Source organism: Corvus moneduloides, chromosome 5 (assembly GCF_009650955.1).
Source record: "Corvus moneduloides isolate bCorMon1 chromosome 5, bCorMon1.pri, whole genome shotgun sequence".
Taxonomy (NCBI): domain Eukaryota; kingdom Metazoa; phylum Chordata; class Aves; order Passeriformes; family Corvidae; genus Corvus; species Corvus moneduloides.
Window position 1 is genome coordinate 48,359,346 of NC_045480.1, and position 14,323 is coordinate 48,373,668.

General features: G+C 40.2%; 1 protein-coding gene and 1 long non-coding RNA gene across 8 annotated transcripts in view; one reads left to right on the forward strand and one right to left on the reverse strand.

Annotated features, from left to right (window-relative positions):
• Positions 1–14,323, forward strand: part of LOC116444022 — a 176,778-nt gene that overhangs the window by 122,395 nt on the left and 40,060 nt on the right. The window lies entirely within an intron of this gene.
• The window catches only part of DCHS2 (dachsous cadherin-related 2), a 62,606-nt gene continuing 56,267 nt past the window's right edge, over positions 7,985–14,323 (reverse strand). Inside the window, exons 18-19 of one of the 2 annotated variants that reach the window (XM_032109055.1) lie at positions 13,026–13,164; positions 7,985–11,629 (exon numbers count right to left, since the gene is read on the reverse strand). In XM_032109055.1, coding sequence (XP_031964946.1) covers positions 9,009–11,629; positions 13,026–13,164 — 2,760 coding nt within the window. In that variant the 3' untranslated portion in view covers positions 7,985–9,008. Of the gene's footprint in view, positions 11,636–13,025; positions 13,165–14,323 lie in introns of both variants that reach the window. The other variant, XM_032109054.1, reaches the window with a different exon arrangement.

Consider the following 14,323-nt stretch of genomic DNA (forward strand, 5'->3'; position numbering starts at 1 on the left):
CACATGACCTACCCTGAAACTCATGCACAATACTATTGCATCTGTGTGTCCTGATTTTTCGCCAAAGCTGATTCCGTTCCAGTGGAGGGAACTGTTGGAGGGCTGGGTGAATCCTTTTATTTTCCCCTTCTTTGCTAGAGGGGCTCCATCACGACTTCCAGTTGCATACTTCTATCCTTTCCTTCATTAAAAGCCACACTGTTTCATGCCATACCATACCATGCTGTTGGGCAGGCTAACTCCACACCCACATACTCTTTCTCAGTCTTAGGACATGGACTATTATTTCCCCTCTATTTGAACACATCGTCTTCACCTTAAGCATGGTCTCTTTTCCTTCCCTGCCCTTACTATTACCTTTGTCCTGTCATTAATCCCATGATCATCATTATCAGCAGCTTTACTGCAAATTAAATTAAATTTAAAAAAGGTTAAAAATGCCTTCACTTTAGCTAGAAGAGATTATTTTTAGCCTCTACCTCAATTTTCAGGGTTCCTACTTCTTTTCTTTCTTCTTATGAGCAAACAGCCTTTGGCAGTTTGCAGTAATGTTCTAAAGTCTATTCACTGACTTTTTTCAATCCTTACACTATGTCCCCTTTTAAACATAAGCACTTCTTACTGGACAGTCCATACCCCGTGGGGTTCTTTTACCCTGAATAATCTTTGCCATCCAGACGGTTCCAGCTAATGTTCACATCTTTGACTTAATACAATTCTAAACCTCTCCAGCATTCAGACTGCTGTGTCCCAATGCCTTCACCTTGCTATTTATGAAAGTTTGTTCTTTGAAGTCAGTAATCCTAGAATTTAGATTATACGACACAGTAGGGAATACGATCAAAGCTTTCTTGGGTAGTGTAGCTATGTCAGTGTGATGTTCCACTTGAGCTAGTAAACTTTGAGTCCATTAGCTAGAGCAAAGAATGGCAGTACAGCTTCAAATCAGCTCATTCAGAAGTAGTTTGGTTCTCTTTGCTGGGTAGATAATGTCATGTAGACATAACTCTTAGTTACAGACCTATTTCTTTCTTTGGAACAGGCTTTTTATTTTTTAATTAATTTAATTAATTTAACTTTTGGTTACCGATGCGAGCTTGTTTTCTCCAGCAAAATTTTCTATAGCATGCTAATTTTTTATGAAAATAAAAATTAATATAGATCACATTTTGTCAATAACTTTGTGAACAAATGAGTTAGCCCTGTATGTCCTTAGCAGTATCTGTTTACCAGCTATATATATATATTATTACAGAAAACACCCCAGCAGTACAGTTACAGAAAATCCTACGTGTACATATATACCTGTGCCTAACCCAGACATATATATCTAATCAATGTATCTATACCTTAGAGGCTACAGCAGGCTCTGTAACCAACCAAAACCTGCTCTCCCTGAACAGCACATATTTTTTTGTATTGAAATAATTACAATTGGAACTCATCTCACCTCCTCACCTGATTTTTCTCTTCCACGTAACTCAACCAGGCTTGAGAAATCATGTGTGTCCTCCTTGACCTTCTCCACACTGTCTTCCCCTATTCTTTCCCTCCTCTTGGCTGACCAGCAGAACTCTGCTGAAGGTATTGTCATTGTTTAGGAATGGTATTCTCCAATTTAGTGCTCCCATGCTGCCACTCGCTCCCCCTCTCCACCCTCACTCCTGTGGTGTGTTGGAGAGGAGGATTGGAGGAACTAAAGGCGAAAATCACAGGTTGAGATAAGAACAATTTACTGGAATGAGCAATAAGACAAGAAAATGAACAGTAATAGTAACAATACTAATGACAGAAGGTAAAAGAAAAGAAACGATTCACACGGAAAAAAACCACCTGACAATAGACAATACTGGATGGCTCCCCTTGACTGGAAGGAACCCCTTTTCCCCAGAAGAGAGTCCCCTTTCCCTGCCCCCAGGAATGATATCAGGTGGTATAGAATAACCTCCATACCCCAGCTGTGGCCCCTCCTGGCTACTGCCAAAGTTAACCTTGTCCTGGCTGGAACCAGGACAATCATCTAGACTGCAAGGTCCTGAAGCCTCAGCTTTTCATCACCATCCTTGACAGACTCCAGCAGATAGTTTCTTTTGTCATGAGACTGCAGATGAGCAAAGAAGTTGTTCCTCAGAGATTATTTCTCAGTGTTGGGTCTTTAACATGTAATTCTATCCCTGGCAGGCAGCACATTATTTTCTGAAACAGCTGAGCTGTCAAGTACTCAGCTCTTTTTAACAGGGAGTCCTCACTAACAGAGATCTGCTCTATGTCTGTTATGTATCTTTGCTCTTCCATTCAGCTCCAGTTTATCCCATCTTCTCTATCATAAACCTTCATCTCTCCATTGCTGAGACTCACAACATCTCTGCTTAGGAGAGTCACCCAATAAACAAATGTACACACATTTCAGAAGAATGTAATCAGCAGTCACTTATAAGATTTTGCTCAGATTCAAAATTAATTTCTCTCTTAGGAAGAATACCCCCAAATTTGTCTTTTTATTATTTATTTTAGGCAGTTTTTTTGTAAATTAAGAATCTCAGTGGGTTTAATGGTGTATTTTTCAGTCCCCACTATTGCCATAAGGCATCACTAACTCTGCCATGGGATACAATAACAGGCACTGTTGTTCATACATGTGAGAATTATCATTGCTACAAAACAAAAGGGCTGTAACAAAGGACTGGCAGGCCTGCACTCCCCAAAGTACTACCTCACAGTATTGACTGACACAAGATCTTCCCAAGGAGTCAATGTCTCAAGCATGTGGGCGAACTGGATGCACCTTTTACTCAGTCTCATGTTTTAAAATTCAGTTATCAAAATGTCCTCCTTGCTTCATCATTTCACCTTTGCGCTAGTTGCAGTAATCAAATTTCCTTGTTGCTTTTTGTCTTTGTGCTATAAACATCACTACTTAACTCTCTGTAAATCACAGAAGACCTCATTAAACCCCCCCACAAAAACTACTGGTAAGAGGAGGCTCGTTACTAAACCCTCACTTACCTCTGTTATAGTGATAGAACACACCACATTCTTTTAATAGGAAATATTCACAGCTTGGCTTCACACCTTAAGTGTGTAGGGATCAGAATGCCTAATTTTCAGTTATTAAAACTAAGTTAAAAGAAGTATATGAGGGATGAAAATGGTGAACACTGAAACGTATTAGCTACATATGGAAAAAATCTGAAGGAAAAATGAGGAGTTCAAACATATCAGTGATCAAGCCTAGAGTTTACGACATTCAGCAACAAAATTAAATATAGTTTACTGCAATTCTATTGCCAGAGAAAAGAGCAGGCTGCTAAAACTTATCCATCTCTACCCAGTGAATATGTGATCAGCCAATGGCACAAGATGCTCCATTAGTGTGACAGAAGACAGAATTCAAAGTTCAAAAGCTATATGACTGTGGATTTCAGCCTAAAACTGAAAACCATGTGCACCTCTCAAAAAAAAAAACCCAAGCAAAAACCAGCACCACTCAATCTCCCAAAGCCCAAATAAACCCCAAATCCCAACAACCACTCAACAACTCCCAAATCCTTTCTGGTTACCTTAACAGTTACTAGGATAATTTTCAAACTAATTCTACCCTTGACCCTCAGTTAGAGAAGTAGAGAAGACAAGTAGAGAAATCATTGTCTGAAGGTATAAATATTCTCTGCATTCAGTAAAAGCAGCAGCAAATAAAGCAGCCAACTTTAGTTTACATAAAAGAAGAATAAGGAAAAGAGTAAGAGACCTTTCCCTTACAGACCTTTCCAGACTTCTCTGAAAGTCACTCCAAATAAGCATATAAAGCAAGGTTTGCATCAATCACCTGGAAGCATAGAGGAACCTCCACTCCAAATCCCAGCCCCCTGCCCCATGCTGGTTCTACTCTTCTCTAGGCTCTCGATTTCTCTTCTCCTAATGCTCCCTCCTGCTGGTTTACAGCCCTGCACACTGGGGAGCCAGCTCTCCACTGCCACTGACTCTTGCGGGAGCATCAGCAACACATATGTTGCCCATTTCTTCCAGGTGCATTTTTTATTCAAGCCCCACTGAAATCAGTGGAAGAAGTCTTGGGATGTTGGATCAGAACTCAGAATTTTAAAAAACTTTGACATTAAATGAACCCTACAGCTTGTTAAAAGGGAGATGCTGGAAATGAGTTTGCTCCCAGCAAGATGGGGTTTGAGACAGAGCTGTTGGAAGTCAACACAAACAAGTTTGACTTGCTACTCATTTCTTTCTGTTATGGCACCAGTAACACCATTTTAGAAACTCTTTTGAATTTCCCATTTGAAAGTTTCCAGCAAAATGTTGGATGCATAATACAGGCAACAGCAAGGTAATCCCCCAGGCTGAGCTAGTGAGTAGGCACCATCTAGCCACAACCATTCTGAAATGTCACTTCTATTCAACAGCCACTGGTAGCCGAACAGCTCTCACAATCAACAGCTTAACTTCAATTTTCTGACTTTTCTGAGTGCTTTTCATAGGCAATTAACATGCAGTTTTAGGGAAGGTGACCAGTCTTACGTAAATAGTAACTTTCAAAAAAAGTTTCAAAGATAAGGCTGTTTTCAAAAGGGTAAGGTTACGCAGATATGACTGACAGTTTTCAGTGTAGTTTGCAGGGCAGAAATACCTTGTTTTAAACATGATAGTCAAGAAAACTGAGTTTTCTAATTGTAATGATATTTTCATTTGAAGTTTTGAAAACCATGATAGATTCCTTTAGTCCTTTTGTGTGACATCTGCATTTTCAGGCATATGGTTTGGCTCCTAATGCTTCATCCAGTACAGGACTTATTTGGGTCAGTCATTTATATATATAAACACTCATATAGCAACAAGGCAGCAATTGTGATTTTTGTGACTATCATCAGCTAAAGGATTTGGTATTTTCTTCGTTGCTCAAGCAACTCATAGGTGTCAAGAAACAGAATCATTTTGCAATTCTAGCCTATCCTGCTGCCTCTTGGTATTCCTTACAGATGCTCTTCCATTACTTTTTACACATTTTAGAAGAAAAGTATCTGATGTTTTATGAGGAATAACCCTAGAAGCAATGTAAAGCGCAAGTCTTAACCAGAAAGTTTTAGGTCTTTTCCCTTCTATAAGGCCCCTTCCCTTTTGCTTAGACAGCCACATTTTTCCCAATGTTTTTAAAATGTTGTATGTATTTATGGAGGAATTTTCAAAGCCACCAAGAGGATTTTGATGTCAGACTACAGCTTTTTGAATGAGTTCTGAACATACAAATCCATGCACAGACTGAATATACATTAGGCTTTCCATATGTGCTAGCAAACAGCTAACAGAGCTAGCAACTATGAGGCACCCCAAACTATACTCAATTTGATTCTGCACCACTTTAGTTATTGCAACCAGATCATCTACGGGCAGCTAAGCTGCATATTGCCATGGTGAGTTTGTTCTGTTGTGAGAGACATTAAGAGCAAGAGGCTGCAAAGCCATTTGACTTGCCAAGCAAGCCAAATCCTAAATATAAACCTCCCACCACAGTATATTCAATTACAAAGTCGCAACTGCCTCCTATTCCAATTAGTGTTTTTACAGGATTTTAGGGAACACCCCCTTCCATTTGCAGCCAACCAGTGCAATTCCCTTCCTGCAAATGATTCAATTCCTCTGTGTTCTTCATCCCCAGAGGGCTGGTTTTCAAGGAGAAATGTAGGCAGCACCATTGGTAGGAGGTCTAATCCCAATGGCCTCACACATGCCTATGGTGGCCAACTGGATTGCCAATTGGTCTTTGAGCTGGAGAAGTATAAAGCCATATGGGCACAATTGTCAGCCTAGCTGATGTTCTAGTAACATTGGGTTTTTTTGTCAGGGCAGCATGTTTGCAGTTTATAGGTCTCCCAAAAAGAACAGTTAAATAGAGTTTTCAGGAAGCTACATGTCAGTTATAGAGAACAAGTGACATACAGCACAGAGGATGGATGGCAACCAAATGTAAATGATATTGTCAATGCAATAGACTTAGCAACAAGGGTTCATTTTTATCACAACTATTTTTACCTGAAACTGCTTTAGGAATAATATTTATCTTCAGCTGAAGATAAAACACAAACTAAATATAGACTTGTGTAGGTAACTAGTGGTCTTAGTATCATTTTAGAAAACATGCATGCGATTTTATAATCTGTAATGATGGGTTCCCCAAAAATATGAAGGTTTTTTCCCTTTGTGCAGAAATCTGCTTGAACGTCAATATAACAATTACTACCGGTAGATGGAATTTTTATATCCATTTGGTAGTGATTTACACCAGTGTTTTCAAGGCTGCCAACAAGCAAATCCAGAAGGCAGGCAGCCAAAATTCCAGAAGAGACAACTGTCTTTTATTTTATAGCTTATGCTTTTTGAGCTTAATATGATTTTCCACTAACAAGTTCTGTACCTTCTCCAAAGTGCTAAAACGGGTGTGCAGAATTGCAAAGTAACACAGCCTCTTCAAGGCAAGATAATATTAAAGTCATGGTAAGTTATAAAAGTTATACTGTTTACTTAGGGGAAAAACCAGTAAGGTTAAAAGAACTGTACATGATTTATTTTTAGACACTTGTTTCAATGGTTACGTTTTTGAGCTTGACTATAAATGACACAACAATAAATCAGCTAAGTGTTGATTCCCATTTGATTAAAAAAAAAAATCAATAAATACATAAGAGACATGGGAAAGATTGCTATAACACTTAATAGGAGCACAAAGTATGCATTGGTTATATCATGTGCTTGATAAATAGGATGCAAATCACATCTAATCTTCTTAGAAAGGCATTGAAAACAAGCTGAATTTGAAGGAGCAAAAAATGCACAAACAGAAACAGTTTTCTTGTTTTCCAAGAACTCTAGGAGGTGGGTACCCATTAGCACGGTGAGGTCCAAATATTGTCCTAAATATGATTACTGATGCTTTTGAATGATTTCTAATGCTAATAGCATTAGAACATTTGCAAGAGCCATATTAGCGAAGAAAAAACGACTCATCCATTAGCCTAGACTCTATACACAAAATGAAGGCCTAGTTACCTGCTTCATATCTATCAACGTGAGGGATGAAAGAGTCTGTGTAAAGTATTCATTCTTCCACTGATCCCATGTTGGAAAGGTGACCCGTCTAAGCATGGCACATGCTCACTGCTCACCTGAGCAACAGCTGCCACTTGTCCATGACCATCTGAAGCCAAAATCAAATTAGCAAAGTTGACTTCATAGAGAAGGTTAGCCTGGGTGCCTCCTGATAACTGCGCAGAAGTGAACACCCAAAGAACACCTTTCACTGTATCAGAAATTACTTTATAACTAAAGACATATAAGTCAAAACCAAAAAGGCTATATATAACATAATGCTAACAGGCAGAGAACAACATTCTTTCTGAAATAATGTCCTTAAACTGAATCTCTGTGTTCAGATATGAACTGGGAACGACTCCTCTTTTTTGCTTTCTTCTCCCTGGCACAGTTTTTTGTCTGACTACAAAACTTAACATCCCATCTTCTTTCTTAGTAAAATTTGTCTGTCCCAATGAATTCCTAAGCTACGTCTCATTTCCGACTCCATGGCAGTACAAAGAACAAATGCCAGCTTTAAAAGAAGCACTCTTGCATAGCAGTATGGATCCTGTTGCATGTGCAGGGTGTACAGTGTTGGTGTAGCCTCAGAAACAAGATCTTACTCAAAGAGAGGTTACGAGCCCACAGGCTGCAAACCTTGACATGCATGACTGAGGAAAAGCAGCCACTGCACACGTGATACTGATCCCACAAAATCACTCAGCCTAACCACACTGTGTGCCTTCCCCCCACCTGTTATGACCTGTACAATACATACCTCCGTACACATCCAACTTGTAGCAGATTCCCATGCACCAAATAGACACTTCCCTACAGCCCAGTTTTAATACATGTGATGCAAAGGACTTTTAAACATACTTTGAAGAAGAAACAGAGTTACTCTAGATGTATCTTCTGTGTATTTTATTGATCAATATACAATATACAAGCATATACAGCACGTGTATGTGTCTGGATATACACACATACACAAAATGCCATGTGTATGATACATACAACAAACAAGGCCAGATATCTGGTCTTGCAGAGACCTTTGGTCCAGCACAGAACCAATGACCAGGGTGGAGGCATACAAGACCTTCAGAACTGTAACACTGTCTGTTCTTAGAGCTGCCTGAGCACCAGGGCAACCTCTGTAATAGGACAAAAAGACAATAGATATCTACTTGAGATCCAGTAAGAGAGAAGATGGTTGCTTTTATCTTACCACTGGTTATTCTGTTTTCCAAAGGTGATCCATTATTCAGATTATTGTGACCTGCTGCCTTTAAACCAGAAGATAAACAAAAGGTGCACAGAAACTGCTGAGTGGGTTCCACAGCACAAAGAGTAGCTAAGAAAGCCCACTGCAGAGCCATGGCAGATGATGAATCCACACCAGGCCCAACAGATTGTTGGGACCCAGAGGCTGAGATGTGGGAAAGCTGGGTAAACACTAGAGAAAGAGCTCAGAAGGAATCCTTGTTTTATCCTTCGCCCACCCCCAAACCTGCTGTACTAACTCCAGTACCCTCCACTAATGCCACCACAGAATCAGTCAGAACCCACCAGTATGCTAAAGAATTTTTTCCACAATAAAGAATTACTTCAATTTTATTTGTTATTAATGTATTTTATAAGAAAAATGGTAAAATTGGTCGAATTGGTTATCAGGCACTTGGCTGTATGTTTTACATAGGAAACCACAGTTGTGAGCTGGAAAAGAAGCCTCATGCTCTCACAGTGGTTTCTGGGAAGAAGAAGAGGTATAGTTACCAAGTTTGTGGCTATTTTATATTTTAACTTTTTAGGCTCATGAGAACAGAAAGAATACTGGTGATACAGCTCTGAGAGGCATATTTTGCTGTTAATAAATGGCAAAACACATTTTAATCCATATTTTTTACCATAAAATACTGTCAGTTAATAACCTAGACCTGAATTTCTTCCTCTGTTGCAAGTTCATAGCTTGGATCAATAAGACATGTTCCTATCATTTTCCCATCAGACACTACTGGAGAAACAGAAGGTGTCTGCATAGTAAGTAAAGAGAGAGTAGGAGAAAATCTGGGGGTCATTGTTGGTGGAGGGTATCCATGATTATGGATAAGGGGAGGAGGATAAGGGCATTTATTAAAAGCTTGCCCTGATGTTATATTTGGCATTCTTGGTGGCACTGTCCTTATGCCAGGCTGTGCTACTGATGTTATCAAGGGAGGAGGGAAAACAAGAGATTTATCCTTAGAGAAGTTGTGAATGTGAAAATTTTCATCTTTCAGTTCTGCAATATCATTAAACACTGAGGCAAGAGGTTGAAATCTGGGTTCGCAGCTGAGCACATAATCCCAGTTATAACTACCTCCAAGATCCTCATCAGAGGTGTCAACAGTTGCAAGCAAATCATACCCAGAGTCTTGCCTATCTGACATCAGGACATATTCTCTTGTGAGGTCTGTCATTATGCCTTTCTCTTTTATTCCAATTTTTGCAACTGTTTGAGACAAAATTTTGTGTGCATAGGCTGTGTCACAGGCTTCTTCTCTGCTTTCTCCTTTAATGGTCTGCATGTTCTCCATGCTTTGCATGGTAGCCGTGACATCCGTTTCTCCAGACTGACAGGAGAACTGATCAGGCTCTCTTGGGATCCCCGAATCTGGCATCTGTGAGCCATGCTCGCTCAGTGCTGAGCTAATGCTTTTTCTGCAAGGATACTCATAGATCCTTTTGATTTCCTCGTCCTCTGCAGTCTCTCCTTCAGCAGAACCGTGGCCACTGGAGTCTGAATGCCTGCAGGAGACATCGTCATCCTTCCCCTCTCCGATTCCTGCTAGGCTCAGCCATTTTGCTATAGTGCCCATGGGAAGCATACTGCTCTCAGTACTTTGGATTTTCTGGCAGTCCTCATCTTCTCTTACTGAATTCACATCAGTAGCTGAGGAGGATACTGCTTCTTTTTTCACACAAGCATTCATCAAATTTTTCTGTTTAAGTCTCAGGGTAAGTGTGATAAGACTGACAGCAAGCAGCAGGAACACCGTCAGTGAGGTAGAAACACTCACCGTCAGGCTGTGTGCTGACAGTGTGGGATCACTCTCAGGAGAACTGGAAACATTTACAAAAACGGTGCATACTGTGAACCTCGACTCAATTTTGGGGCTATGAGCTCTAACCAACAATTCCAGAGTATCATCATTCCTTTTGATGCCATTTTGCTTTCTGTGAACAGTCTGAGTCAAATAAATATTACCATTGGTTTGATTCACAGAAAAGAATGGAGAAGGTTTTAGAAGGGAGTAATGAACAACTCCATCCAGTCCACCATCACTGTCAGATGCTGTTACTCTGCCAATCAACTGGCCTGCTTCGTTCTTCTCGGGGAGATTAAAGAAATAATGTTCTTGTGTAAACACTGGGTCAAATTCATCTCTCCCCTCAATATCTACCTGAACTGTAGTGGTAGCCAGTGAGTCACCTTTGTCTTTTGCTTGGATTATTAGACAGTACCTATTTTGACTTTCATAATCAAACATTTGCTTTGTATGAATATCTCCTGTTAAAGGATCAATAAAGAACATGTCATGGTCTCTAGGAGCTTCACGATGAGCCAAACATGAAGAGTGAATGGAGTAGGTAAGGTGTCCATAGGAGCCTTTGTCAAAATCCAGCGCACAAACAGCACACACAAAAGAAAAGGTAGGCAGATTTTCACTGACAATGCAGCTCAGACTGGGAAACAAAAAAAGTGGGGCATAATCATTGTCATCTAGGATGCTAACAAGAACAACAGCAAAAGCCATATTTTTAATATAATTTCCTCCATCTGTGGCTTGGATAATCAAAGTGAATTTCATGGTATCCTCATAATCCAGTGTTTTCGTCAAATTCACAGATCCTGTTCTACCATCCAAGCAAAAATGCCCTCTGTCATTTCCAGAGATGATAACATAAGTGATCTCTGCGTTAGTGCCGGCATCACAGTCTTTTGCTGAAACCTCAGTGATGTGACTGCCTATAGGGATGCTTTCTTTGACATGAACATGGTACTCTGGGCTGCTAAATACTGGAGGATTATCATTAACATCCAGCACAGTTATTAGTACTGTAGCAGTTGAATTCAAGGAGGGTGTTCCATGATCAGAGGCAAGGAGGACCAACTGGTGAGAAGAAGCTCTTTCCCTGTCAAGAGCACTACTCAAAACAAGACTGCCAACAAGTTTGTAGGATGTTTCCGACCCCATGACACTTGTTTCTATGGAGAATAAATTCTCAGCATTGCCAGCAATAATAGAGTATTCGACATAGGTGTTTTCACATGTCCAGTCACAGTCGATGGCTGAGAACAGGAGGATACTTTCTCCAACTGAGGCATCCTCGCTCACACTGAGATTGTACAGAACCTTTGTGAAGCGAGGGGCACAGTCATTTACATCTTCTACATGCACCTCCATGGAGGTAACTGCACTCAGAGGGGGACTGCCACCATCTGTGGCTTCTATCAGGAGATGAAAAATGGAAATATTTTTCAGCTGTGTGACTGCTTCCGTGGTGAACACTGTACCTGAAAATAAAACAGAATTAACAAAAGCCCACACTTCCCAGGCAAGTAAATGTGATTCCAAGAGCTGATTCTAAAGAGTCATATTTGAAAACGACTCAGCTGTAATGGCTGTACACAACAAAATAACTCTCTCACATCTGGAGAGTAGTGGGTCAATGTCTGCATAGACATCAGTGACAAGTGGCGACCCTCGGGGTCTATACTGGGACCAGTACTGTTTAATACCTTCATCAGTGACATAGTGGGATAGAGTGCAGGTTTGCAGATGACACCAAGCTCAGTGCTGCAGTTGACATGCCTGAGGGATGGGATGCCATCCAGGAGGACCTGTACAAGCTCAAGAAGTGGGCCCATGGGAACCTCATGAAGTTTAACAAAGCTGAGTACAAGGTCCTGCACAGGAGTCAGGGCAACCTTTGATATCAATATAGGCTGAGGGAGGAAGGGATTGAGAGCAGCCCTGTGTAGAAGGACTTGGGGGTACCAGTAGATGAAAAACCGGACATGACCCATCAATGTGCGCTTACAGCCCAGAAAGCCAGTTGTATCCTGGGCTGCACCAAAAACGGTGTGGGCAGCAGGGAGAGGGATGTTATTCACTCCCTCTGCTCTTAGAGCCCACCTGGAGTGCTGCATCCAGCTCTGGAGTTCTCAGCAAAGAAAACACATGAACCTGTTGGAGCAAATCCAGAGGAGGGCCATAAAAACAATCAGAGGGCTGGAGCTCCTCTCCTATGAGAAAAGGCTGAGATAATTCAGCCCAGAGAAGGCTCCAGGGAGACCTTACTGTGGCCCTAAAGGAGGTTTATAAGGATGGGGACAGACATTTTAGTAAGGCTTTTTGTGATAGGACAAGGGGTAATGGATTTCAATCGAAAGAGGGTAAATTCAGAGCAGATATGAGAATTCTTTTTTTCAGTGAGGGTGGTGAAACACTGGAACACATTGCCCAGAAAGCTGGTGGATGCCCCATCCCCAGAAACATTCAAGGTCAGGTTGGACAACCTGACCTATTTGAAGATGTACCTGCTCATTGCAGGGGGTTGGACTAGATGACCATTGAAGATCATGTCCAAACTATTCCATGATTCTAAGAGGTCATAGCTGATGCTGTGAAGGCAAGACCTCCCCTCAGTGGTGCAGTATCAAATACACATACTGCACTTAGACCAGAAAAAATATGCACATTTCAGGGACAAACTGAGAACTCCAGTCTTTGATACAATCAGTTCCCCACTGATAACGGCAGATTTAGCAAAAACACATGATGGAATTTGGCCACCACAAATTTCCAGAACTCAAGTAATCACTGGCAACACATGAGAAAGCAACAGGACTCTTCGATTTATACTTAAATAGCTGAAATAATAAACCATGCTTACAGACTCACCATTCTTATGATCAATGGAAAATCCCTCAGAGGAAGAGAGGATTTGGTAGGAAATCATTCCATTACGTTCAGAATCCCTATCCATGGCAGAGAGTGTCAGAATAGTGGCATCCATAGAAATGAACTCTGGCAAGTTCACCTGACATACAAAGCAAAAATAGAGCTTTATAAAAGATTTTAGACATTAAAAAATACATTTGCCTTTATTTGATCTTATTAGAAAAACCCACACAGTTCCCAGCTTTGGAAAAAGTTCTACCCACCCATTTTCTTCTGGGACAAAACCAGAGAGAGTTGAGATATTGAAAACTATGCCTTCAATATGGCCAGAATTCATAGTAAGTTTTAAACAGTAGTAAAATCCATCTAGTTCATTATGACAGCAGCTTCAGAGAATAAATGAATCACTTTTTTCAAGAGTCACTTATGGACTGCAACTAAAGGCTTTTCCCCTTGCTTTCAAAAACCCCTTCATTTCCATACATGGAATACAGTCTGCAGTCTCTGCAGTGTAAGACTGACCACTAAAAAAGCCAACATATACACCCTGAAAATTCCAACACTAGGGCACTTAATCACCACTGGACTATTCCTAGAATTTAGCTTTTCAAAATACTCCATTTTTTTTCTTCTAGGAAACCAAGAAAGTCCATTCCCTTTTTAAGAATTTTCATTGTTTCAAGTCCAGATACAGCACTTTAGTGACTAAAATTTCCTTCCACCTTATAAATCCAACTTCAAATGAACAGTATGATATAGCAGCCACCTCTATCATAACTTGAAGTGTTAGTTGAAATAATTTAAACAGAGAGATTATATGTATATAATAATCACATACATATATTAAACTACATATCAGGAACATAAATATGAAAACACTTGAATGGACAATAAAAGCGTAAAAATACAGGATGATGAATAGGGAATTATACATATCATCAACCAAAAAGCAGCAGTGTATCTTACTTGCCAAGCAACACATCAACACATCAGGATTGTGGAAGGAGAAGGTCAGCTGTTTACATTAAAATAGCAAATAAAGCTATGCTGTTTTGCATCAATTAATAATGCTCCCTATAATGTCTACTCCAATCTACAAAAAAAGTTCCTAGCATTTGCACAAGCAAATACTTGCCTAAACTACTCTCCAAAATCAGACACATACGAGGGTTGAGGAAAACTAAGGTCTAAAAACCACTTGAGTATTAATAGTACGTTTTTTCCAGAATGTAAAGTTAAGATTTTAAGTGGAAAATTTACACAAATTCTGTCAACTCAGGCACCCAAAAGTTTCACAG